Source organism: Pelmatolapia mariae, linkage group LG10_11, assembly GCF_036321145.2.
Source record: "Pelmatolapia mariae isolate MD_Pm_ZW linkage group LG10_11, Pm_UMD_F_2, whole genome shotgun sequence".
In the NCBI taxonomy this organism is placed as follows: domain Eukaryota; kingdom Metazoa; phylum Chordata; class Actinopteri; order Cichliformes; family Cichlidae; genus Pelmatolapia; species Pelmatolapia mariae.
The window spans coordinates 43,589,574-43,613,347 of record NC_086236.1 but is presented as its reverse complement, the minus strand read 5'-3'; the positions used below and the strand labels follow the sequence as shown (position 1 = coordinate 43,613,347).

Genomic DNA, 23,774 nt, shown 5'->3' with positions numbered 1-23,774 from the left:
TCCACTTATGCTCTTTGAAATAGTGGAGAGCTAAATGAGATGACCTTACCGCAATCAGACAAGGGTGAGCGTATTAGGGAAACGTGGAGCTGGAGGAGATCCACTTCACTGAAGAAACGAACACACACACGTTTCGATGCGTACCATATGTGCTCGTGCGCGTGCACGTTGCACACACCGGCGCTGACGCTCGAGCTAAACCGAAGCTTCTGCTGATTATCATAAGAAGAGCTTAATGTCTGCTCATGCTTGTAGGGAGAAGATAGAATTATGAGCCATCCAGTGACTGAGAACAGACAGACCACTGTGTTTCTGCTACAAAGGCATTCATAAAAAATGCCAGACCCAGCACAGAAGAACGAGGAGGGCTTGCAGGACAGCCTTCTGGTCGATAGGCTCAGGCAGACTGGTCAATAGTTTAATCTGAGAGAAATGAAGAGGATTTCTACAGCTTTGTATAAAGCTTTCTTTGTCAGTTGAGGAAGATCAGTGTACACTACAGTGTAAAAATCTTGTGCAGCCTCCACTTTATATGTCAAACTAGAAATCCTATTTAATATATCCTTGAGGTGACATTGCAAGAGAAGCCACGGAAGGAAGAGTTGAGCATGGGTAGGCAGGCCTACTGAATGCTTACTGCAGACGGAGGGTGTAAAGTAAATGCAAAATGATTATCCAGCTAAGCAGAAGCCCTACAGCAAAAATTTGTGTATCGATTAAGGTGCCACTCTCTGTTTCTACAGGACAAGAAGACCGGTTTTAGTGTCCGAGCCATGTGCTCAAGGTCAGCAAAAGCATATCCAGTCATCGCTGCTATTTTTGTTTATAAAGACACACATGCATTGTCCGTTGGGTGGAAAAAGAAAAAAAAACATAAACTGCAGCAGAGTGGTTGTGTGATTAAGGACATACTTTATCTGCGCCGTGCCAGTTGCAGCAATGCTGAAAATGGTTCAGCAACTAGAGAGGGAAATATTTTTTGCACTAGGCAGGAAACAAAAAAAGAACAGGCACGTTTCAGTTCAAGGAAAATGCTGTTTGGGTTTGTTATTTTTTTGTATTGCTGGAGATTTTTTGTGCTGGTAAAAATATTGAATATAAAGTTAACAACCCCTTGAAAAGAACCTCTAAATTTATCAAACCAAATGGGAAAATTATATTTTATTCTTGACCAGAAAAAAATGGCATGGAAGCAGTAGAACAAACTACATCCACATCCACCTCAGTTTATTTTATGAGTTTAGTCGCATGTATGATGCAAGCAACCCAATGAAGAAGCTCAGCCTGCAGCTAAGCGCCTGATCGTGCATTTTGTTAGTATTGCTTAGCTTTAAGACTTTACCAACTATCCCAGCAGCCCTTTATGTGTTGGAGGTACGTTTCATCCTCCAGAGGTCACACAGCAGATGCCTGCACCGGGACATTTACCCTAACTGTGAGTAAGGCGTCTGTATTTTGCAGGCATTATATATTCTGGGGAGGTCTTGCATCGGATGACACCCAGGAGTAATTGTCACTGAAAATCTCAGAAGAAGATCATAGTTGATCTTCTATCATAGTTGAGTTCAGAGTGTCAGTCTCCTTTTTTCAGGCAGCTTGTATGACCTACGTCTCTCACATGACACACTGTTGATGGCACACGTGGCACGAATGTTTTACTCACTGGCTCAATGGTCTTTCATTAATTTGCCTGATTTACAAAATTAAGGATGTTTAAATTTATTAAAACTGATTTTTTTGTATTCTTTACATTTGACGTCTTAAAACTCATCCCTGCATTGCTTTTCTTTTCAGCAATAGTGTATGCACTCATACAAACCCTATGCTCACTTTTCTCACTATACAATACCAATAGGGTTAATACCACTAGGCTTTCCATCTGTAGTATATAATATTTAACAACTTTATTTAGAATATTACTGGGTTTTTCTTTGTATTGTCAAAGCCACTTTACAAATAAGGCACCATGGTGCAGGTGGCAAGGATAGCTTGGATGGCAGGTGAGGGAGAGAAACTGACAGAGACAGAGACCTCACTCTGCGCCTTTCTACTAAAATGCCGACAGTGTTTAACAGGACGTTGAAATATGATTAAACATAATACTATTTAAACAACCAAAGTCAGATTCAAATTAAATTTTCCAGCTGTCTGTCAGGGTAGGAGAGGAATATCAGAGTTACTATTGGCTAGAGAATACAAGCTAGTTTGATGGTTTCCTAGCAATAACACGTTTAATATCTGTGTTTATTTTACTGTAGATCAATGTAATTTCATTTTTTTTAAAGATTCATCTGAGCATATGAAATTCTCTTTTCTTTTAGTTGTAGTCTAAAATCACTACTGTACAGACTGCACTTAAAGAACTGATTCATCATCATCAGCCAGTACAGGATTTTGACATCTATACATTTGTAGACTTTGTACACAGAAATATTTTCCCAGTTAGTTTCAACCCTGAATAAAGTTCAAGATAAAGCACAGAGAAGTTAATTAATCACCTATCCAGCCACTGGTATTTAATATGCTGACATGTATGGGTATGGCCCTGCTTGTTATTAGATTTGAATATGTTTACACTCCAGAATCATTAAAAGAATCAGCAAACAACAGCACAGCAACCATGTTAGCTGATTAAGTCAACTTTTAAGTCCAGTGGAGCCAACAATGATAACAGAGAGACTACTAAATGCTCGCACCTGCCCCAATCCACCAAACTCTACAACCAATTAAATTTACACATCGAAGAAATTCAACCTCATGTCTCCCTGGGCTCACCTCATACTGGGTAATAAGTCCATTGGGCTCAACAGGCTCCTCCCACTTCAGGAAGATCATGTCATCCAGTGGGGTGAAGGTGAGTGACTCCGGTGCGATGCCTCCGGGAACTATGAGAAATTACAGAACAAACATTTGTCAGGGAAACTGAAGGGCTAATCACACAGTGATCCTCTCCTGTCAATATCACAGAGTGAATGTCACTGTGGCCCAGAGCAACGCATCACACAAAGCACTCTGACACACAGAGCAGTAGGCAGGCAAATCTCACAAAAAGGATACAGTTTATTCATGAACTGCATAAATTATGCACCCATAACAAAGACGAGAAAAAAGAAAATATTATTAAAGAATTATATTTTTTATACTGCTTCAGTCAAAGCTTAAATATACTGATGAATATGTGAACGCCTAAGCTCTCAACTATACACGGTTTTTGGGCCATTCAGTTGAAGTCCTGGTCCCAGCGGTCTGTGCGAGCACTGCGCAGAGGAAGACTGTTATGTGAGATTCAGGCCTGAGGCTAAAGCGAGAGCCAAACAGCTGAGTTGACTGTTTTTTGAATTGGGTTAGTCAGGACGACAAATCTGCTTATTGGGACTTTTGGAAAAGGTGGTTCTAATTGGCACACACAGTTTGTATTTATACATATACTCATCTTTATCTAAGCAAAAGAAAAACATTCACTCTCTTATTTGGTTGCTCTTTTTCTATCTTTCTCTGTACATATGTGTGTATATAGCTTTCTGAAAAATCCTGTTTGTTTAGATGTTTTTCCTTTTTTTGGTCCACGGCAGAATTGATTTCTCCTTTAGCCACCACGCAGAAAATCTGTGAAGGCACACAGGAATAATAGGAGATAAGAAATAAGAACAAAATCCTATCTCGGGATTGCCCGAGTCTCAGATATGTTTTCTCTTTTATGTTATTTCCATCTGAAAATGAAATGGATCTTTTGTGATGCTGACTCAGTCAGACGGTCACCCTTTCTGTATTAATGCGTAAGGGAGAGGGGAGGAGAAGTTTTAATTACACAAAACTGGACTGATAATGGATTTGTGTATTTTGAACACTGATGGAAAAGCAGAATTACACCAATCTGGCATAACATTATGACCACTGCCAGGTGAAGCAAATAACACTGATTATCTCTTCATCATGGCACCTGTTAGCGAGTGGGTGATATTAAGGAGCAAGTGAACATTTTGTCCTCAAAGCTGATTTGTTAGAAGCAGAAATCTGGCAAACCTAAGGATCTGAGCAAGTCTGAGATGTGCCAAATTGTGATGGCTAGATAACTGGGTCAAATCATCTCCAGAACTGTAACTCTTGTGGGATGTTCCCAGTCTGCAGTGGTTTATATCTATCAAACACAAAGAAAGAACAGCGGTGAACCAGCAGCAAGGTTACGGGTGACCAAGGATCACTGATGCACAGAGCTGTTCTGGTAGAAGGGTGTCAGAATCTACATCCGCATTGCAGTTTGTTGTGTATGGGGCTGCATAGACACAGACAAGTCAAGACGCCTGTGCTGATCCCTGTCCCCAAATGAAAGCACCAACAACGGTCACGAAGCATCAGAACTGGACCAATGGAAGAAGGTATCCGCATTTTCTTTGACATCACATGGACGGCCGGTTGTGTGTGCATCGCTTACCATGGTGAAACACCTGGTATTAGGATGCAATATGGCAGGGGTGTCCAACTCCAGGCCTCAAGGGCCGGTGTCCTGCAGGTTTTTGATCTCACCCTGGGCCAACACAGCTGAATCAAATGATTAGTTCATTACCAGGCCTCTGGAGAACTTTGCTGTATCCCAATTCAGGGTCTGCAGCCTTAAAGGCTGCATTTTAAGGCCGATTACATCACAGCGGCGCGCCGAAGGCTGTCCCAATTCAAAGGCTGCTCGAAATGCGGCCCTGAAATGCGGCCTTCATTTCCCTGAATTGTAAGGCTGTGGCGATGTAGACTTCGTGGCCCAACATATCCCACAATTCATAGCGCGGCAGTCACTGTGGATAATTTTGCCGCAGACGGCAGAAGCGTAGCGGCCGAAGAGTAAACTGTTAAACGTAAGTACTGAATATTATGTCACTTATGTGAAAATGTTTAATAATGAGGAACATTAAAACATTACTGTTGGCCACATGTCGGCAAAGTTATTTGCCATTAGCGATGTTTGTACTTTCAGCGTTTACTTGGTTTTAAAGCCTTTAAAATATAATAATACAATAGTCGACCTTAATCCTACAGAGAATGTGATGATTCTATGAATAATTAAAGTCAGTCATATATCCACAAACACAACAAGCTGAAAGTCAGTGAATGCTGCTCGGTTTGCAGTCCTGAATATCACGGCACAAGCAGGATTCACTCCACTGTTAATGTTAGCTATGTTATACTGCTGCCTCTGTTCGGTGGTGTCGAGCCAAACGGACTTTAACGTGTGTTTGAACGAGCTGACGGTTCACTCGTTAAGCTGAAAGAAAGATGCTTTAATCACAGGAGTCACACATGTGTCCACTGTACCATCTGGGAACTCTTCTTGTTTAGCACTCGTAATAACACAAACACTAAATCCTCCTTCTCTTGTGCTGTTTTGTAGCAGTGTATACACCTGAGACTGTCACCTGTCTGTCTGTCCTGCACTCTCTCTGTTTCTTTCTCTCTGATTGTGGAATAAAAGTATGAACATGTATTTATAAGTTACACTTGTGTTTGAATCCTGCAGCTTATCACACATTTGATTTCCATGTGTGACAACTGCAAGTGTCCAGAGTGAGGACAGACTGAGGGACCCACTGCTGCACATCATCTGTGAGGCTTTGCACCCCTGATGATCCACCAGGACAAACTCAGCAGTGTGTGAGGAAGAGGAGGAGGAAGAGCCAGCAGCAGCTGACAGATGGAGAGAATAGACGGACTGTTCCCTGTTTGTGAAGGACTGCTAGAAAAGTTTAAAATAACTAATTGTCTGTCCTGAATCAGTCTTATTAGGTAATGTTCAAATAATTTTATCATTCCAGTGTTTTCAGTGTGGGAGAAAGTACTCAGGGCCTTGAAGTTACACACTATGAAAGGCAGCAACAAGTTTAATATTCAGAAACCTAAAGTATGTATCAGCAGCAGAATGGAGCTAAAAATAAATGTTTGTTTCAGTTCTATGAAGCTTTGAGTATTTTGGATTAGTAGTACTGCTGTGTTTGTTGCATCATATTGCTGTAATTGTTTATATGCTTTATATAGTCTGAGGTAAGTTGATCTATAGTGTTACATCATATTCTATAAGGATGTTATGTGTTTGTAGACTTTCTGCCCAGTTTGACCCATTTAGCAGAAGTCAGCCTGTTTAAGGCTCTGATAGCTATTCTGTATGACTTAAAGCAGTTATGACATGGTCTGATTTTCTCACCCAATAAAGGAATATTTAATATATCAGTCTACTCTTCATTCTATCAGAAACAGTTATCACAGCTCGTACATTTTCTTTTTACACATATATGTAAGCAATGAGCCAAATTTAGTAATGCCAACATATTAAACAAACAATATTTGTCTCTTATATATAATACATCTATATATACACTGTCAAAGATATTTGTCTTTGAGTGAAGATTTAAGGTGATAGGAAATATAAATAACTGCAACTTGAATCTTTACTGAAGCTCAGTATTTGACAGAGTTCACTCACATGAATTTCACTCACATGTGCTGTACAAGTGTACCTGCACATGTGATGTGACAATAGTAGTGATTTGATTTGAGAGTTCAAACTCACTGCTGTAATAACTTATGATTAATATAATAACTATAATATTGGCCATATCATATTTACACTGACTTTAGTCTCATGAACAACATTAGCTAATTGTTATTTACTAGCTAATCTTAAATGACTGTTCAGTACAGAAATGAAGGCCAACAATCATGTTTTACAGTCCTGTGGTCTCAGCCTCAGATACTTATTAAATCACACAAAGCTCGTGTAGAAACAAACACACGAACAAAATATGTTCTCCTTCATTTCTGTCAAACAAAGCTGTATGAAACGTTTCCAGCGGTTGGTGTTATGGTTGCTAGGCAACCTGGGCAGCGCTACGGAGGCTAGACCGTCCCATTTCACAAGCCTCGCACTTCCGGCCTTAGCGGTCTTTGAGTACACGGCCCTTGAGGACCGTTGGGGCTGCGTACTTTAAGGCTGCAGACCCTGAATTGGGATACAGCCCTTGAAGACATGTTGAGGAGGTAATTTAGCCATTTAAATCAGCCATGTTGGATCAAGGACACATCTAAAACCTATAGGACAGCGGCCCTTGAGGCCTGGAGTTGGACACTATGGGAGGAAGACCAGCCACCGGAGGCAGTGTGATGCTTTCTACTTGGAAACCTTGGTTCCTGTCATCCATGTGGATGGTACATTGACATATATCAATACCTAAGCACTGAAACGGTATTCCCTGATGGCTGTGGCCTCTTTCAGCAGGGTAGTGCGCCCTGCCATAAAAGCTAAAATGGTTCAGGAGCACAACAAGTTTGAGGTGTAGATTTAGCCTCTAAATTCCCCTCGAAATCTCAATCCAATCAAGCATCTGTGGGATGTGCTCGACAAACAAGTCTAACAAGTCCATGGAGGCTTCATCTTACAATTTACAGGACTTAAAGGTTCTGTTGCTAACATCTTGGTGCCAGATACACCAGCACATCTTAGGGGTCTGGTGAAGTCCATGCCTCAATAGCTCAGGGCTTTTTTGCAAGCAAAAGTGGGACGACACAATCCTAGTGAGGTGGTGTATGTCCACAAAATTATAACATAGGACAGTTTCAATATGGTAAGCCTGCACTTATTATGAGAGCATACAGTGAGCTAACCCCAGACCGCAGTTTAGCATGTGACAAACTGAGCAAATGCTTTAAGGCAATAAAACGTTGGACTGCCAACATTTAGTGGGAACCACATATTATTGGAACTTGTACTTTGTGATAATTGGAGAGTGGAGGGTTTCTGTTTGTTTGTTTTTTTTTAAGAAAATAACATTTATAATATGAAGGCCTGATGAATGACGGGTGTCTTTGGCTGTTAAGGAGCGAGAGCAGCTTTAAGACTTTTCCCAGCTGCTCTAATATTAGTACACCTTGCTAATGTTACAGCGTTTTAAAGCAACAGTCCTACAATATTCTCACCTTCATCAAGGTTACAGTGCTTTTGAAGAAAAGTGTTTCGGAAAGCTGTTGATTGGATTTTTTATTTTAATCTCGGAAGCTCTCAGCTTTTTGTTTCTCTCAGTTGTACTGCAATATAAAGCAAGGTGATTCTGTTATTTAGCCTCCCTTCATTGATTTAAATGAGGTGGAAAAGATAATAAACAGAAACGCCTGCTAGTAGGAAACAACGAGTTCAACAGCAACACATAAACTACATCCGCCACTATGAAACAGTTTCACTGAAATCATTAGAACTTTAATCAACATGGGATCAGATATTAATGTTGCACTTGGCTGCTTTATCATTATCAGATCTAATAAACTGGTAGTGAACCTTGAATGTGTAGCATTCATCAAGTGGATGTATTCGGTTTTAGTTTCTCTGCGCTCCGTCTTTTACCATCTATCTACTGTCTTTTCTGTAATTTCCTTCTGGGACTTACTGTCCTCCTCCGTCTGAAAGGTGACCTCTCTGCCCTCTTTCTTCCCCTCTGGATTTGCCAGTGACAGGCGGACATGGATGGCATGGTAGGGTGGCAGATCACGCAGCGTGAAGCGTGAGGCATTGTGTTCCACTGCAAGGCACTCGCGTACGGTGGTGTTGTGGCCGCCGCCTCCTCCCGCCATGGTGTAGCGGTAGCACAGGGACACTGAGTAGGTGTGGCAGCGTGTCAGGTTGAACGCCAAATTCTCCCACTGCAGGGACAACTGCCTGGGCTGGATATCTGTGGCGGCGAGTCCCCGTAATGCACGCATGGGCTCTGTGAGAGATTGAGGAAAAGGATATGAGAGATACGGACAAGACACAGGTAAGCTTTTATTGTGAAATATTGGATTTTTGACAGAACATCCAGCAAATAGCCTGCATTCAAACTGTTCCTCATCTACGTGCCACCATACTGCCCTGCCACAATGTAGAGGTCATTTTGCTGCCAGCACAACACACCCACATCCCCGATGGCAGAACAGGAACTCACACCAATTGCGCTAATTAATCGGACAGGCCGCGGGTTGCTGTTGCACTCCCACCAGTCTCCTCCCTTTCCCCTACCGCAGAGCAAAGTGGCCATGCAGTAGTTTCACTCCTTCGCCCTGAGGTTTAATCCACATACAAAAAACACAAGAGCATTCACTTCCGCTGGTCAGTGTTACTGACGGGTCATCGCAGTGGTCCGGTCCATATTTTTAGAAGGCACCGAGTTAATTCTGGTCACTGGCGGGTTAACCCCGACTTTCTCTAACTCGTACTAAAAGAACAACAGCTGCGTCTGTGATATTCCCCTTGAATTTATTTGCTCACTGAAAGATACAGAGAGCCTCTATGCCCAGAGGCACAGACCGGCCAGTGTTCGGGAGGACGTCCGAAACTGGAGCAAGGCCAAGTTAAGCCAAGGACATCCTCCGTATCAATGGAGGTATTTATCAGTGGAAATTATTAACACAATCAATGCCGTTTTTGTCAAGCAATATGCTACATAATGCATTGTATGGCTTTATTCTTTTAATAGGGCATGATGAGTAATGGGCCAGGGAGGCAGGGAATGACAGCAAAGATATCGGGTACAGCAAGAGATCAGTGGAGTTTGAGGTTACTGGCCAAGGTCTTCATTCCCTCGCTGACTTGCACACTCAGAGGGATTCTCGCTGCAGCACAGATTAGTGCAGAGAACTTAAATAAAGTGGCTAATGCATCACTGAGCAGGGGCTAATGCATTAAGACAAGTATTATCTGAGAAAATGGATTCGAAAGGTGCTCTGTACTTGTGCAAGGACACACAGGCACACAAACAGACATCACATACACATGTACATACACACACACACACACACACACACACACACACACACACACACATATATATGTAAATATATATATATATATATTTACATGTGTATATATATTCCAGACTGTCTGAGACACTTAGCTAGAGCAGTGGAGATTTTATGACAGTTCCAATCTATACTAAAGGTCTCTGCAATCACCAACTTTCTCTTTTAATTTGCTATCTGGCATCTCAGGGTAGATGGAAATATGAACAGAGCATTGATCTGAACCTCATCCAGACTAATGTGACGGTAGATAAATGGGTAGGCACGGTAATCGTACCGTAGTAGACTGCACCCAGTAAGAAATGTTAATGTACCATTGTTCAGTGTGACTGAGGATTGTCTTAATGGTGCAGTTGACAGTCTGCACAGTCTGAGAGCTAAATAAAGAGAGGCATTTAACTGCTGAGTTGATGAAAGCGCCACCAAAGCGGCCACAGTGTGCTCATTATGGGTTTTCTCAAAGTGGACATTTGTGCCAGCCCCTTCCCCTAGCCTCGTCTTATTTGTCTGTATGCCACGGGCACCCATTCCCTGGCACCCCGTGGCATGAAAACTGCAGCCGTCCCAACATGGACGAAAGCGCACAGCACCGTGGTGATCAACGGAGATTGGAAGTTAGAGAAGATGTGATTGGTTCTGGTTTATTACTTCCTCTAAAATTGTGGCATGGGACAGCAGCAGTATAGATTGTGTTATACAGACATTCACTCACACCCTGGTACACAGAAATCCAAATCTGCCCATATAGGGAATTCTGCCTCTGAATGGAAGACATGATAAACGACATGCCAAGTAAGGCAAAGCACTTGTGTTCCTAATGTGCCTAATTTTAGTCGGGCTCCAGCATTGGCTCCCTCTAACAGACCAAAAGCATCACGGGCAGGGGCTTTCCAGAAGGTTCAGTGACCCAGCAGCAGGTGGAAGCCCATTAGCATAGTTTGGGGACCACCTGCAGTACAAACGCTCGCCTCTCCTCTGTGGTTTACTTGAGGGGCTTCAAGCTGTGCTAATGCACCGTGCTGATAATCACAGCAATGGCTCATCAGGCACACCTGGATGACCATCGGAGCCAGGTGGAGACCGTGTTCACATTCACGGCCATTAGTTTTACAGCAGCGGCGCTAGGATGGCTCGCCACCACGAGGATGTATATGTGCACAGCGCAGCCGGCTAGCCAACATGCTTCACCATGAAAGAGTGGGATTAGTCACGGTGGTGAGACACGGCTTCGCGAGAGGAAATTCACTTTCCTCCTAAATGCAAAAGAGGGTCCAAAATATCCCTTCTGTTCACCGGATAATTACAACCTTCCCCGAAACCAAACCACAACAACAACAGCAACCCCGCCGATCTATTTTCTCATACTTAAATGTAATCGGGCCAGCAGCGAGTGCATGTGTGTCTGTCTGTATTCAGGATTCAGCAAAAGCATGCAGGGTGAGCAGGGGTGGTGTGGACCAGATGGTTTGAAGGTTTGGGTCAGGGGAACCGGTTATTAGAGCTACTGAAGGGTCAAGAATGTGAGACGCACCAGGAGGAGATTCATAGTTTTGAAATGTATATCAAAATACACACGTGTCAGAACTGTAAACACTGATTTGTGTCATGCAAAAGCCAATCAAATAAAGCCCCCACAACACACACAGACACACACGTATATATATGTACAAGATACACTGATGGGCCAAATTAATTTCACCTACACTTCCTCTGTGTTGAACTAGTGCTGCATCTAAATGCCCTGTTTAACAGCTCAGCAAACACAGCAGTATTACTTATCCCACACATGGCTGAACAACCTAATGTCACAGTGGTTGAAATGTAAATACATCATTAAAGGCAGAGTTTAGTGACTTTCACAAACACCGATAGCAGCAACTGTGAAAGCAATTTCCGTACGTTATGATTCCGCTCTCGCTTCACCTCTCGCACGTTCGCTTTCATTTTTACTCTCACTTTGAAAAACTACCCCGACTCCACCGCCATCGCCTTCCCCTTCCCTCTACTCTACTTCTTCTTGCTATCAACCTTTTTTCTTTTTTTTTATTGGGAATTTTCTCTCTCTCTTGTTGTTGCGGAGCGGTGTGCGGGGGTAGGCGAAGGAGGGCAGAGAGCTCACTCACGGCGCCTGATGAATGAGGGGTGTCTCTGGCTGTTGGGAGAGGAGAGTAGCTTTAATATGTCATTGGAGAGGAGGCCAGGGAGGCTCTAGTGGAGCAGGGTAGGAAGATATGTGAGGGATGGTGTGTGGCAGGGAGAGACCGTTGGGCATAGAGAAGAGTGATGACCATGGAAGACGTGAATCTACAGACTGCCTTTGGGTAACACAAAGCTCTCCATTTTGTGTGTCTGTGACTACATCGCACACATTGCAGATTCAGGCAGCGGTAATGACTACCTGCAGCTTCTGTGTGTGCATCTGCATTAACACAGTTTGTTGTATGTATATTTAAAACCAAGCACGGTTATGGGGCCCTGCTCTTCTCCTGGGTGTTCTGTGTCTGAACAGTGACAAACGACAGAGACGGGAAACGCGAGCAGGACAAAATGAACCAAAACAATAAAAAGGCTTGATCAGAACAAAACCTTAAAATGGACCAGAAAAAATGATGATTTGGGGAATTGTTAAGTGTTAGTCTGAATAAAGTATGAGTCAAAAATGATAATGAACTGTCTCTTTTTAAATTACAGAAGGCAGAAATCAACATTTTTGAGTTATTATTAGCCAAAAAATCAGCGTTTTTCACTGTTTTCTGACAAATGAAGAAAATCTTTCACCTGCTGATTCTTGTCCATTTGTTACACTAGCCAAATAAAATTTCTGTCTTCTCCAGTAGATACCAAAGAAGCCCTTTTTTAGACTAGCTACTGCAGTCAGCCAGCTGTTATCTTTTAAATAACCGTCAAAGCAATATTGCCATGCTGGCAGCAAATAAAGTCCCTTTCAGTCTCCTCGGCTACAGAGTTCAGAGAACACCAGTGATAACAAATATGCCTTTCTTATGAGATAAGTGCAGTATATGCAGCGACTGAGTCAGAACTTGTCTATCAGCTCCTCACTGATTGAATTTTAGCAGATTATCGTGACCAGCGCAGTCTTATATTGTAAGCTTCTTTTAAGTTACAGTGTGTGGCTGTTGGGCATCAGTACAATGAGCTGAGGGTCTTTATTAGAACAGCTTCATCATAAGAAGGGGCCATATCTATAGGTATTATCTTAGCCGAAATTAAAAGTATAAGCCTATCTGATTTAGAAATTCACTGAGTTGAGCTAAAGTAGAGGATGAGAGCTGCCTCGCGATTTACGGTTTATTAGTGTTCAACGTACTTTATTCTCATATGGTTTGCTCGGGGGTACTGCATTGCCTAAATAATGCAGATTCCTCTGAGGTTTTTCAGAAACACAACGTGTTGTTTGGTGAGCTATTTCCACGCAATATCAACCCCCCCCCCAAAAAAAGATGTTTAAAAAAAGAAATGTTCTCACTTTTGTAACAACTCCAAACAGGAAACAGCTGACAAGACTGTCATCGTCTCTTCACACATGACAGCATACAAGATTTAGAGCTGCACACTGGCATAAACAAGATGTTAACGATAAGGCAGACATTCATCTGTTATTCAAATTAAAGCTTCCCCGTGGAGCTTTCGAGTGGGGCTTCTTCTTATTGTCTGCACGTCGACGTGAGGTGGCGTGACAGGTAGCGGGCCATGGAAAATATCAACGAGCCGGCACAAGCAGAAAGGACTTGTACTGCTTAATAGTAAACACGTAAACCGAGGCTGGAGCTTTGCAAGAAGGGAAGCACAATCATGTGTGTGCATATCAGGGATATGCAAAATGAATTTTGGGTGATTAGCAGCAACGTAATTCTAATTTTTGTCTGCTTACAAGGAATCTCCAGAGACTACCGTGCAGTATGGATGATACACTACTCAAGAATGTGTTTAGCTCTTTATGTCATCGTTTGGTACATTTACTCCATTAATCTTCTTTAAATCCTTAAAAGAAAACACACTTCCTGTGTTAAAAGAGAGAATATATACAGTATAAAATCACATTTTTATGAAGCTGTTATGAACCAAAGAGTTTGGGAACAATTATTAGTCACCTGCACACTTGGTCCTGCTCACGAGAGGAGGTCCCGGAGGGCCGGTTCCGCCCTCTCCCGGTCGAGTCAGCAGCACGCTGATGTGATACTCTGTGTCTGGATCCAGGTGCCACAGCTTATAGGTGACCATGTTGACTCCATGCACCTCTGACCATGGAGACTGGCTGGCACGGTACTCAATCTCCTTCCTGATAATAGGGCCATCTCCCAGGATAGAGTTGGTGTTGAGCTGGATGATCAGGTAAGTGGAGCCGGCACGCAGAAGCTGAGGCGGCGCAATGGGGGATGGGGGTACTGTCGGAGAAAATGAAAAGCAGTGTTTTCTCGTTTTCCTGGTTAAGAACACATTGGTATTGATAAAAGCACTTCCTGGCAGGCCGGCAGCACTGCTGCACAATCTAGGGTGGTAAAGTTGTGCTATTAATTTTACTAATCAGTCGTATGCAAATAGATTTCTGGCTATGTTAAAGCCCACTGAGACTTAAATGAGTCTCCAGAGACTGCAGGATGTGAGCAGGTCAAACTATGTTCAAATAGCAGATTAGTCATACCTATTAACGGGGCGTTCAGAGCCTTGCATACATTTTTTAGCAAAGGGGTGAATGCAAAAAACAGCTGTGCATGCATCGCATTGAACGTGACATTCTCTGTAACTCAGGCAATAATTGCTGTGCGTGTTTTTCTCCAACTTCTCAGACAGCTGGCCACCACGATGAAAGAGCTGAATGCATTACTGCTGGTAAAGCCTGGCAAACCGAGAATTAATACCACTGCCCACGTCACTTTCTGGCAGATCCAAGCCGCTAAACACTTACACAGGCAACCATGAGAGTGAGGGATGGGAAACCCAAAAGAAATGTGGACAAAGCATGAGAAAAGATCAGAGTTAGATCTGTGGCTGTGACTAATCCTTCATCCCTGCCTCTGTCTTTTATGGCCCTCCTCTCTGTGGGTTTTTCGACAACTTCACCTCTACTCTGTATTGCTTCTTTGTGCCTGCAGCAGCTCATCCTTTAACTGTCAATGAATGCATCCATAATAAAAGGCCACATTTGAGCAAACAGGCAAACAGCCAGTGGGATTACCTTCAAAGCATCTCACCTACCCCTTTCACACTTTAAGTAGATTCAATTTTATCTGCTAATTTATCATATCCCCCCCCCCAGTTCATTAATAGTTGTCTCTTCCATGAAAACAAACCAAGCTCTCAGTGCTACTGTCTGTTTAATGTGGGATTCCTCATCGGTCCAACATTTATGTTTCTGCCAGTGCATTTTCAAATATGCTTAGGACAGAATATATGTGCACATATAAACTCAGGGCCCACAACAATAGCCCGAGACATACGGACAAGGTAAAAATGTTTTATTAATCATGTAGCTATCTCTGAGCCCTCCGTGGAGCAGTAGAAGGGCTTTACTATGGTTCTCGCATTCTTTCTGCATTATATAAACGAGTAGATCCAACTCATTAAGGGGATGATTAGGCTCTTTTTAGCAGAGCAGAGGGGAAAAGGGATTTATGAAAGCCTTGTTAAGTCAGCGAAGAGCACAGCCAGTTATGGAGTTTCAGGCAGCTGACATGAGAATAACTTAACTGGCCATCGCATTTACTGGTAGTGCAGCCTTGCCAGAAAGAACATCTTTGTCCTGATTATAACAAAATAAGGAAAGCATCAACCACAAAGACACAATGACACTTATTTACTGAGAGCGTGAGCAAATCACAGCCATCTGTCAAGTACATTCGCCGTGTCCTGGTTTTCTGGCACCCGCTGGTTAACGTTCTAACAAAGGGGGCTCCTTTTTGCAGCAATCAGTCTATCACGACACTAAAATCAACCCACGTTGTCTTATCAGTAAAAGGACTATGGAAGCGAGACATTACAAAGCTCATATGTGCCATGTTCACAATGTAATTTAAGCATGTGAGCATCCTAACATTCACTAATTAGCAGTAAATACAGCTGACGTTGATGGATGGTTTGAGATTATGGTGCTGGAGGAAAAGTCTTCACATTTTGATGTCCAGGTTTTTCAGTCTGAGGGAAGTGTGAATACATTTTCAAAAATAAGCATAAAAAAAACAATCTCATGTATGTGCCCAGCACTTAAAAAAAAACCCTACAAAAGCAGGGGGCTTCCTCATGGTGGGATCATAACTGTTGGCTAAAAATTCACAGCAGCCCATCCAACGGTTGTCCACCAAAGTGGTGGACTGCACCAATCTATCAGCCAGCCAAGCGACAGACACTGATATCCACAGAGCCACTCTGCTAGCTTGGCTTAAAAACTCCTTTTGGGCTTGTCCTCACTCTCATTTGCGCTCCATTCTGTCTTTAAAAAAGTAATAACAAGAGCATACAGTAGAGGACAAGGGGATTGAGAATCCCTTACATCCTTATTTTCCTTTCTCATCTTTACTTTGCTGAGGGCACGGGTTTGTTATGCCAGCAAACCATCCCGCAAGCCATGTCATTACTATGCTGTCAAAGCGGTGGTGTCAGGCGGTGGGGTTGGAGTGAGTAATGGTAGTGAGGTCACCATCTGCGCTACATGATATGACAAGGGCTGCAGGAGTCCCAGGCAAGTGAACAGCTTTCTGACAGAGAGCTGAAGAGCTCAGTATGGCAGTCTATCTGGCAACTACAGCTCAGGATGCCGCACATGCCAGGGAGACTGTGGATATCACTTAAAAAGCCTTCAAGTGAGTCGCTGTAGCATACAAGTTGTGAATAAGAAATTTCTCTGGAAATAAATTAGAAATAAATGCGCGAGACGTTCGCAGTCATGCACAAATGATATCCTGTGGGTATCTGTTTCCTTTTTAATTCTTCTTTCAATCACACGCAGTACTGTACTGTGTCCAAGAAAAGCAGGAAATCATAACGGCTGGGATGATGGAGAATGAAGGCTAAAAGAAAACAATAATAACAGTCAGAGAAAAAGGAAAAGGGTGTTTACCTTTGACAACGAGTTCAGCAAAGTTTGAGACTCCGGAGCCTCTGGGGGACTGAGTGACGCAGCGGTAAAGGTCTTGATCAGTTCGCTGGACGCTGTCGAGCTGGAAGGACACCACAAAGCGCCGATGGCTCAGGTGCTTGACTGACGCCATTGTTAAAATGTCCCCATTGTGTCTCTGGAAAGCAGAAAAGGACATGGTCAGAGAAACCAGGATAGGCCATGACCTGTCCCTCTCACACACACACAGATATAAATCATCTTATAAAGCACAATAACACAGACTTTTACACCCACACACACATAAGTGTAGATGTTTCTGTAGTAGTGTGAGAAATTCACAAAATACCAATGCATAATAATTCTGAACGAGGTAGTCCAAGTCTTTAAAATCTAGAGCTATGCAAAAAAAAGACAGGCATTAAAGGCTGAGATGTCCTCACTGTTGCTCTTTAGCATGAGTCAAGTTGTCAACACCCAAGATCTTTGGCATGGGATAATGCAACATGATAAAGTCTCTCCATTACACCCTCGACATCTTTCAAACTCAGTGTCCCAGTTTGTAATGAAGGCCTGAAGGACGGCAGAAGACAACGGCTGTCACATACTGAGTAGCCCTCGCCATGACTGGAAACTGACCTTCAGTTGTAAAATTAGTGGAGTGTCCCTTTAGCTGATGGAAGACCTCGCTGACTGACTCACTAATTAAAACAGATTTTTAGCAAATATTATTATTAATATTTAAAGGCATGAAAAATATGCAGATGTTCAATCTGCATGGAGTTGTATGCTTTACGTTGACAGTATTAGTATTACAGAGCATGTTTGTGTCATATCCACGCGGAATCCCAGAATAGCTCTGTATGTTTGCCTGTAATGTTATAGCATATACCATCACCAGACACTTCATTAGGTATACTCTGCAACTTTTGCTGTTTTTTTCTGACTTAATTCACTGTGGCACCAGTAACATAAGCTTCTGAAAACACTCCTCAGAGATTTGGGTCCATATTAATGCAAAATAGCATCACACAGCTTCTGCAGATTTGTCAGCTGCACATCCAAGTTGAGAATCTCCTGTTGCACCACGCCCTAGATTGAGATCTGGTGACTGTGGAGGCCATTTGAGTACAGTGAACTCATTGTCATGTTTAAAAAACCAGTTTGAGATGATATTAGCTTTGTATCACTGTGCGTTAACCTGCTGGAAACAGCCATCCAAAGATCAGTACACTGTAGTCATAAAAGGTCAGTAATAATACTCAGGTTATCGTGTTTAAATGAAAATCACTTAGTACGAAGGAGCTCAAAGTGTGCCAGGAAAATATCCCTGATACTATTACACCACCACCAGTCTGAACAATTGATACGAAGCAAGATGGATCCATGCATTCATGTTGCTTATACCAGATTCTGACCCTACCATCTGAATGTTGCTCCACACATCCAACCAGTTAGTGTTTTTCCAGTTTTCCATTGTTCAATTTAAACGTGTGCAAATTGCAGTCTCAGTTTCCTGTTCTGAATTGACAGGAGTCACACCCACAGTAGTCTTCTGTTGCTGTACCCCGTTTAACATATTCAGAGACATTCAGAGATGCTCTTCTGCATATCTTGGTTGTAAGAAGCTGTTATTTTGAGTTGCTGTTGTCCTCCCATCACGCAGTCTGGGCATTCTTCTCTGACATCAACAGAGGTCAGCAGTTTCTGAAATATTCAGACCAGCCAAACAACCAGCAAATGGTGCCAGACTGGCACATTCAAAATCCCATTCAAGTAACAAGAAGCTGACCAAGCATACCTAATAAAGCAGCTGGTGAGTTTAGGTGTATAAGGAGTCTTTGCCTTCTTTTAGTTTTCCTGCCTTCTATTTGCCTCTGCTCCCTTGTTTTGGTACTTTGTTTACTTTGTCTTTTAAGTACGGGTTCATTATGTTTCATACACTGATGTTTTTTATTATAAACACCCTTGCACACACAACATCCAGCCTTCCCTATTAGCACGGGACACACACACACACACACTAACAACCTTTATGGTTGCCCCCACAGTTACTGCACGGTGAACTCCTGGAACACAAAGCTAATAATGTAGCAATACACAAATTATTGCTATCTGGGTCACTTCTAGTTAGAGCTGTGTGATTAAAAAGAAGAATCGTCCAGTTGTGTACAATTTCATTAGAATGGCAGGACCATCTCACTGATTTAATCATGCAATATTACGATCAGACGTGCTTTAATGAAAACAAATGAAATCTTGTTAAAATAATAGTGATTATGGGGGTAATATATGTCATGAGCGTCGTGCCCTAATGGAGCCCATCTTCGACTTCATCTGTCCTTAGCGTGCAATGTTATTGAAGCAAAACATTTAACCGTTCAACAGTTACAATCGGGAGACAGATGGACTTTAATGCATCAAAGTTTAATCACTCTAGCACAGATAATACTTGAATCATGGCATGAAGAGGCGCGAAAATGCAGAAATGGCCGCTGCTGGCTCTGAGAGGCACCAATCTGTCTGCACTTCAGAGGGTGGGGTGTATGTGCATGTGTGTCTATGTGCAGCTTCTGTGTGTGTAGGGCTAGGCCTGGGTCTGGGGCTCACTGAGCATTGATCCCCACATTGCTATTAAGGGTGGGCCTCTCCCTTGCACGGTGGAGGCTCCACTGGGTGTCAAGCGGTTCTCGGGGGCCCGGAGTCTGGGGCCCCATCCTTAGCTTGGCTGGGATGGCCGGCCGCTGCCTCTGGTCCTCTGGCACTCTTGCCCTTGGCTGTGGAAGCTCCATCCGGGACCTCCAGGGTCTTTCCCTGTCTGCCTCTAGCTCTTGGGGGGGCATGGTTGGAGTGTGACCCACATTTTCAAGTATGTTTCATCACAAATGATCTCACACACACACACACATTTGTCTGTCTGTTTCATCCCCACCCCCCCCCACCCCTTCTTTTCTCTCTTTCTTTCTGAGCCTTTTCTTTTTCTATTCATCCACTTTTTTCTCCAGTCTTTCACGCCCTGTTCACTTTAGCAAAATATTCACACAGATAATAATACGAATAATAAAATAAAATAAAATAATAAGATTACGAGAGGAGCCTACAGTGAGTCCATAGTGCTCCTCTTGGTAAAGCTAATGTGTTTGACACAACAAAGCATTCACACCTAAGCAGTTTTAGCAAAAAAAACCCAAAAAATGTCCGCTTGTTTCAGTCTAAGAAGAACGTAAAGAAAAGCGAGTTGTGGCAGAAAGCAGGAAGTGGAGAAAAAACTGTGACAGAGAAAAAGAGGCTCCAGTGAATGTTGCATGATGCACCTAGCTGTTGCACTGTGAGAGGCCTTTCTCACTTGTTCCACACCATTAAAACCACTAGCATCTGTCACATCCTCACTGTTTCAGAATAACACATTGGCTCTGGCATTTTTTTCCTCATGTTTTCAGGCCATTCTCTCCGCGTGTGAAATAGTGGACATGAATCATCATTCTAGTACTTTTGATCCGACAGCTTTCACAGAATGAGAATGTGAGCGTACTGCGATTAGCAGCGAGACCTCTGGGTTACACTAGGCCATTTGGGCTTCTGTCATACTGCTGATTTGAGGCTTTCAAAAAGCCACAGACCACAGGAACCTCAGGCCGAGTCTTGCAAACAAACACATAAACACACACCCCCTGATTAGGGTTAAAAAGTCAACAAATCTTGTAACCGCAGGAAAAAGAAAAAAAGAATACAGCAATGCATCCTTCCTGCATCTTTTCTATTCCTTTTTTTTTTGTTACTTGGCCAGTGAATTACAGAAAGGAGACAGCAGAAATCAGAATAAATCAGAGTAAATGAAATAGCATGCGATCACTTCATGTTACATAAACAATCTGGCTATAGCTAATTGGCGAGGAAACGACAAAAACGATCTGTTAATCTGGCAGGCGTGTACGGTCGAGACTGCGCTACAGCTGGTACTGCAGACACAATCAACACGAAAGGGCACAACAACAGAAAACAGCCTGAGAGGTGCATGTGTGGAGCAGACAATGGAAGAGGACAGCTGAAGGTAGAAGAGAGGTAGGAGGGGAAAAAAAGCATTCCAGTGGCCTGAAGATCTCATTACAGTAGGCGTCTGTAGGGTTATGCCAGCTAATTACACAACGCATTTGTCTTCATCTTTGTGTTTGACTAAATGGGTGGCTTGATCAGAGAGGTGTGGATGAGGATATAGCAATTACCTAAATCACACGTCTCCCATATTCAAACAATGCAGAAGGTTTTCCTAGGGCAGCTTTGATTAATGCTGGCTGCAGTGGGTGGTAAGATGCTCAAAAGCACTGAATATGTGGCTACATGCTAACTGTATGCATGAGATGGACAAATTATGAATCCCTACATAGGTCTTTAATTGGGCCTCGAGAAGCGAAGATTTAAAAAAAAATACTCATTCGCATGGATTCAAATGGCGACCGTCATGTGAATAGATACAGTGCAAAAAGACAAGAACACAGCGATCCTATCAGCAAGGCGACTTTTCAGAGGCAGCGGAGTGAAGACACTTCAAGGCCTTCATAGCCTTTATAGCATTCAGCCTTTGTGTACCATCTTTATTTAAGGACAAATACGTCTGGGTTACATATAATGATGACACAGCGAGAGACTGACAGTTATGTATGAAGTAAACTGTAGCAGAATGTGAAAACTTAACCATGAGTCAACCTACGGACAAATCACTAAACACAAAGATCAACACACCTATGATATATTTCCATTATGTGGATTCACTTATCCTAACCCAGGGTTTCCACTGTGCATTCACTTAAAAGGTGCAAAGTAACTGATTTTAAAAACAAAGCTAAAACTGTAATATTAGAAAAATATGAACCAATTACTCAAATAATACAGACAAATGAGTGGCGTGACTTTTTGTGAGAGGAAACACACCCTCACTAATAATGTTAATAATAACATAAAGTTGTTTGCAGTCAACAGGAGAAAAAAAAAAGCATCAAGGTCCAAGAATCTGCATTTATTATTGATGCTCATCAGGGAAAGGCTTAAGACACGACTGTAAAACTTTAGATATTCCTACTATCCGCACACTGAGAGCTTCCAGGATCGGTGACACTATTTTCGGGTGAATTTATTGGTCTGTAGGCGGTGATTTCATACCAATTGATCTCTAATCTAGAACATAACCTGCTCCGGAGCATATGAAATCTATAGCATAAGTTACCATCATGATATAGCCTGGTAAAGTACAGAAAAAAACACAGCCTTTGTCGTACCAAACACCCAGGGTTCAACCTGAAGTTGCCCTGATAAGACGAAATCTCGCTTCACAGTACAGGCCTCAGGACTCCTGGCTGTAGGCTATAGCTTCTACTTGAAATGAATGTTCAAATTTCTTTTTTGAAAAATCAATCAAATAACAACAAGGAGAAACAAAATAACCAGATAACAAGGGAAAAGGTGCAAAGTTGAATAAAATTGACTATAAATACAGAAACAGCCGGAACACGCCAACAGATCACAATGTTTGTGGTCATATGTGTCTTTTTCTGTGTGCAGAATGGTTTTCTCTTCATAGGAAAGTGTGTGATGACTTTTACTGTGTCCCATGTGCCCAGGGAGCCTTGTCTAATAATCTGTCTGTAACATTAGGCACTAGAGTTAGTATTAAAAAAAGTCTTCCCTTTGCACTGTTGCCATGTTGAAGGTAAAAATACAACAAGCTGACACACAGTAAACACAGGTTACTTTCAGTAATAAACACCATCATGAAGCACTAACCTCCAACAGGAACTTCTCAGCCTCTGATGCCCTTCCAGCAGCAACACACTGGAAAGTGGCATTTTGCCCAGCATTGACCTCCTCATCTCCTAGCCTGGAGAAGTGTGGCGCCTTATCTAAAGAGACAGACAGAGAGAGAGAGAGACCCACTGTGAGATAAAAAACAAAACAAACCCAAAACAAACCCATTACCTTTCAACCGTTCACAATGCAAGTCAGCTTCAGATTAACATAACATGTTTTTATCCAGGTTTTCTTTTTGTTTTTTTAAATGCAAGAACAGGAATTTCAGGCTTTTTTTTTGTTTTGAAACAATAGTTTGGAGGACTTTGTATGAAAGTGACTGGCTATGAAGGGCAACCACTAAAAACATAAATCAGTTTATCAATAGTTTGGCACCAATTTATTCACATATTTTCATTCGGTTCATTCAGTTTGCATCAGCCTTTTCAGGCTGAGGGGCAAAAATTGATTTTCGTTTCCAGATTCTCCACGGTCAAAATTAAGTCCAAATTTGCACTGCACTTTCAAAAAAATGTAATTAAGATATAAAATACAAGAAAAACATTTATAGAAATTGAGAGTTGGACCAACACCCTATTTAAGGTTAATGTCACTGATGCCCATTTTCTTTCCGTAATGGTTAATCCACCAGGATGCACAAAGCTCTGATATTTTTAATGCTAAAATTGTTGTTTTGGCATGAATTATTGTTGTTATCCATCAATTTTCAAATTTAGCATTTTACAGAAAAGCTGAAAAAATAGTAAAGCACATAATTATGATTATCTAAGATGCCAAATTACAGTTATTTACTTGCATTCCTGAACACACAGATAGTTTTGCTCAACGTTATGCTCAATTAATCTGTGATTTCTCAGAGAAGTCGAGTGCGTCGGCTCAAATTTGGGTATAAAGAGGTGAATTCTCCAGTGAATTTTGACCAGTTTCCAAAATACTCGCGGTTCCTTGTTTTTATGGCAGGTTGTGTAATAAATTTGTTCAGCGCTGCGTATATATTTTTATCGCGATGGAAATTCTGTAAATGCAAATGTGGGCAGTGGCTCGCTCAGAACCCACCACTAAAATAACTTACAAACAACATCAGATTAGAGGG

The 23,774-nt window shown here is 42.2% G+C and overlaps 1 protein-coding gene across 4 annotated transcripts in view; it reads right to left on the bottom strand.

The window, feature by feature from the left end:
- ptprub (protein tyrosine phosphatase receptor type Ub) overlaps nucleotides 1–23,774 on the bottom strand; it is a 198,781-nt gene that overhangs the window by 58,020 nt on the left and 116,987 nt on the right. For all 4 annotated transcript variants that reach the window (XM_063486533.1, XM_063486534.1, XM_063486535.1 and 1 more), the window contains exons 5-9: nucleotides 22,658–22,773; nucleotides 16,883–17,057; nucleotides 13,920–14,213; nucleotides 8,421–8,738; nucleotides 2,776–2,885 (exon numbers count right to left, since the gene is read on the bottom strand). In XM_063486533.1, the coding sequence (XP_063342603.1) occupies nucleotides 2,776–2,885; nucleotides 8,421–8,738; nucleotides 13,920–14,213; nucleotides 16,883–17,057; nucleotides 22,658–22,773 (1,013 nt within the window). The remainder of the gene's footprint in view (nucleotides 1–2,775; nucleotides 2,886–8,420; nucleotides 8,739–13,919; nucleotides 14,214–16,882; nucleotides 17,058–22,657; nucleotides 22,774–23,774) is intronic.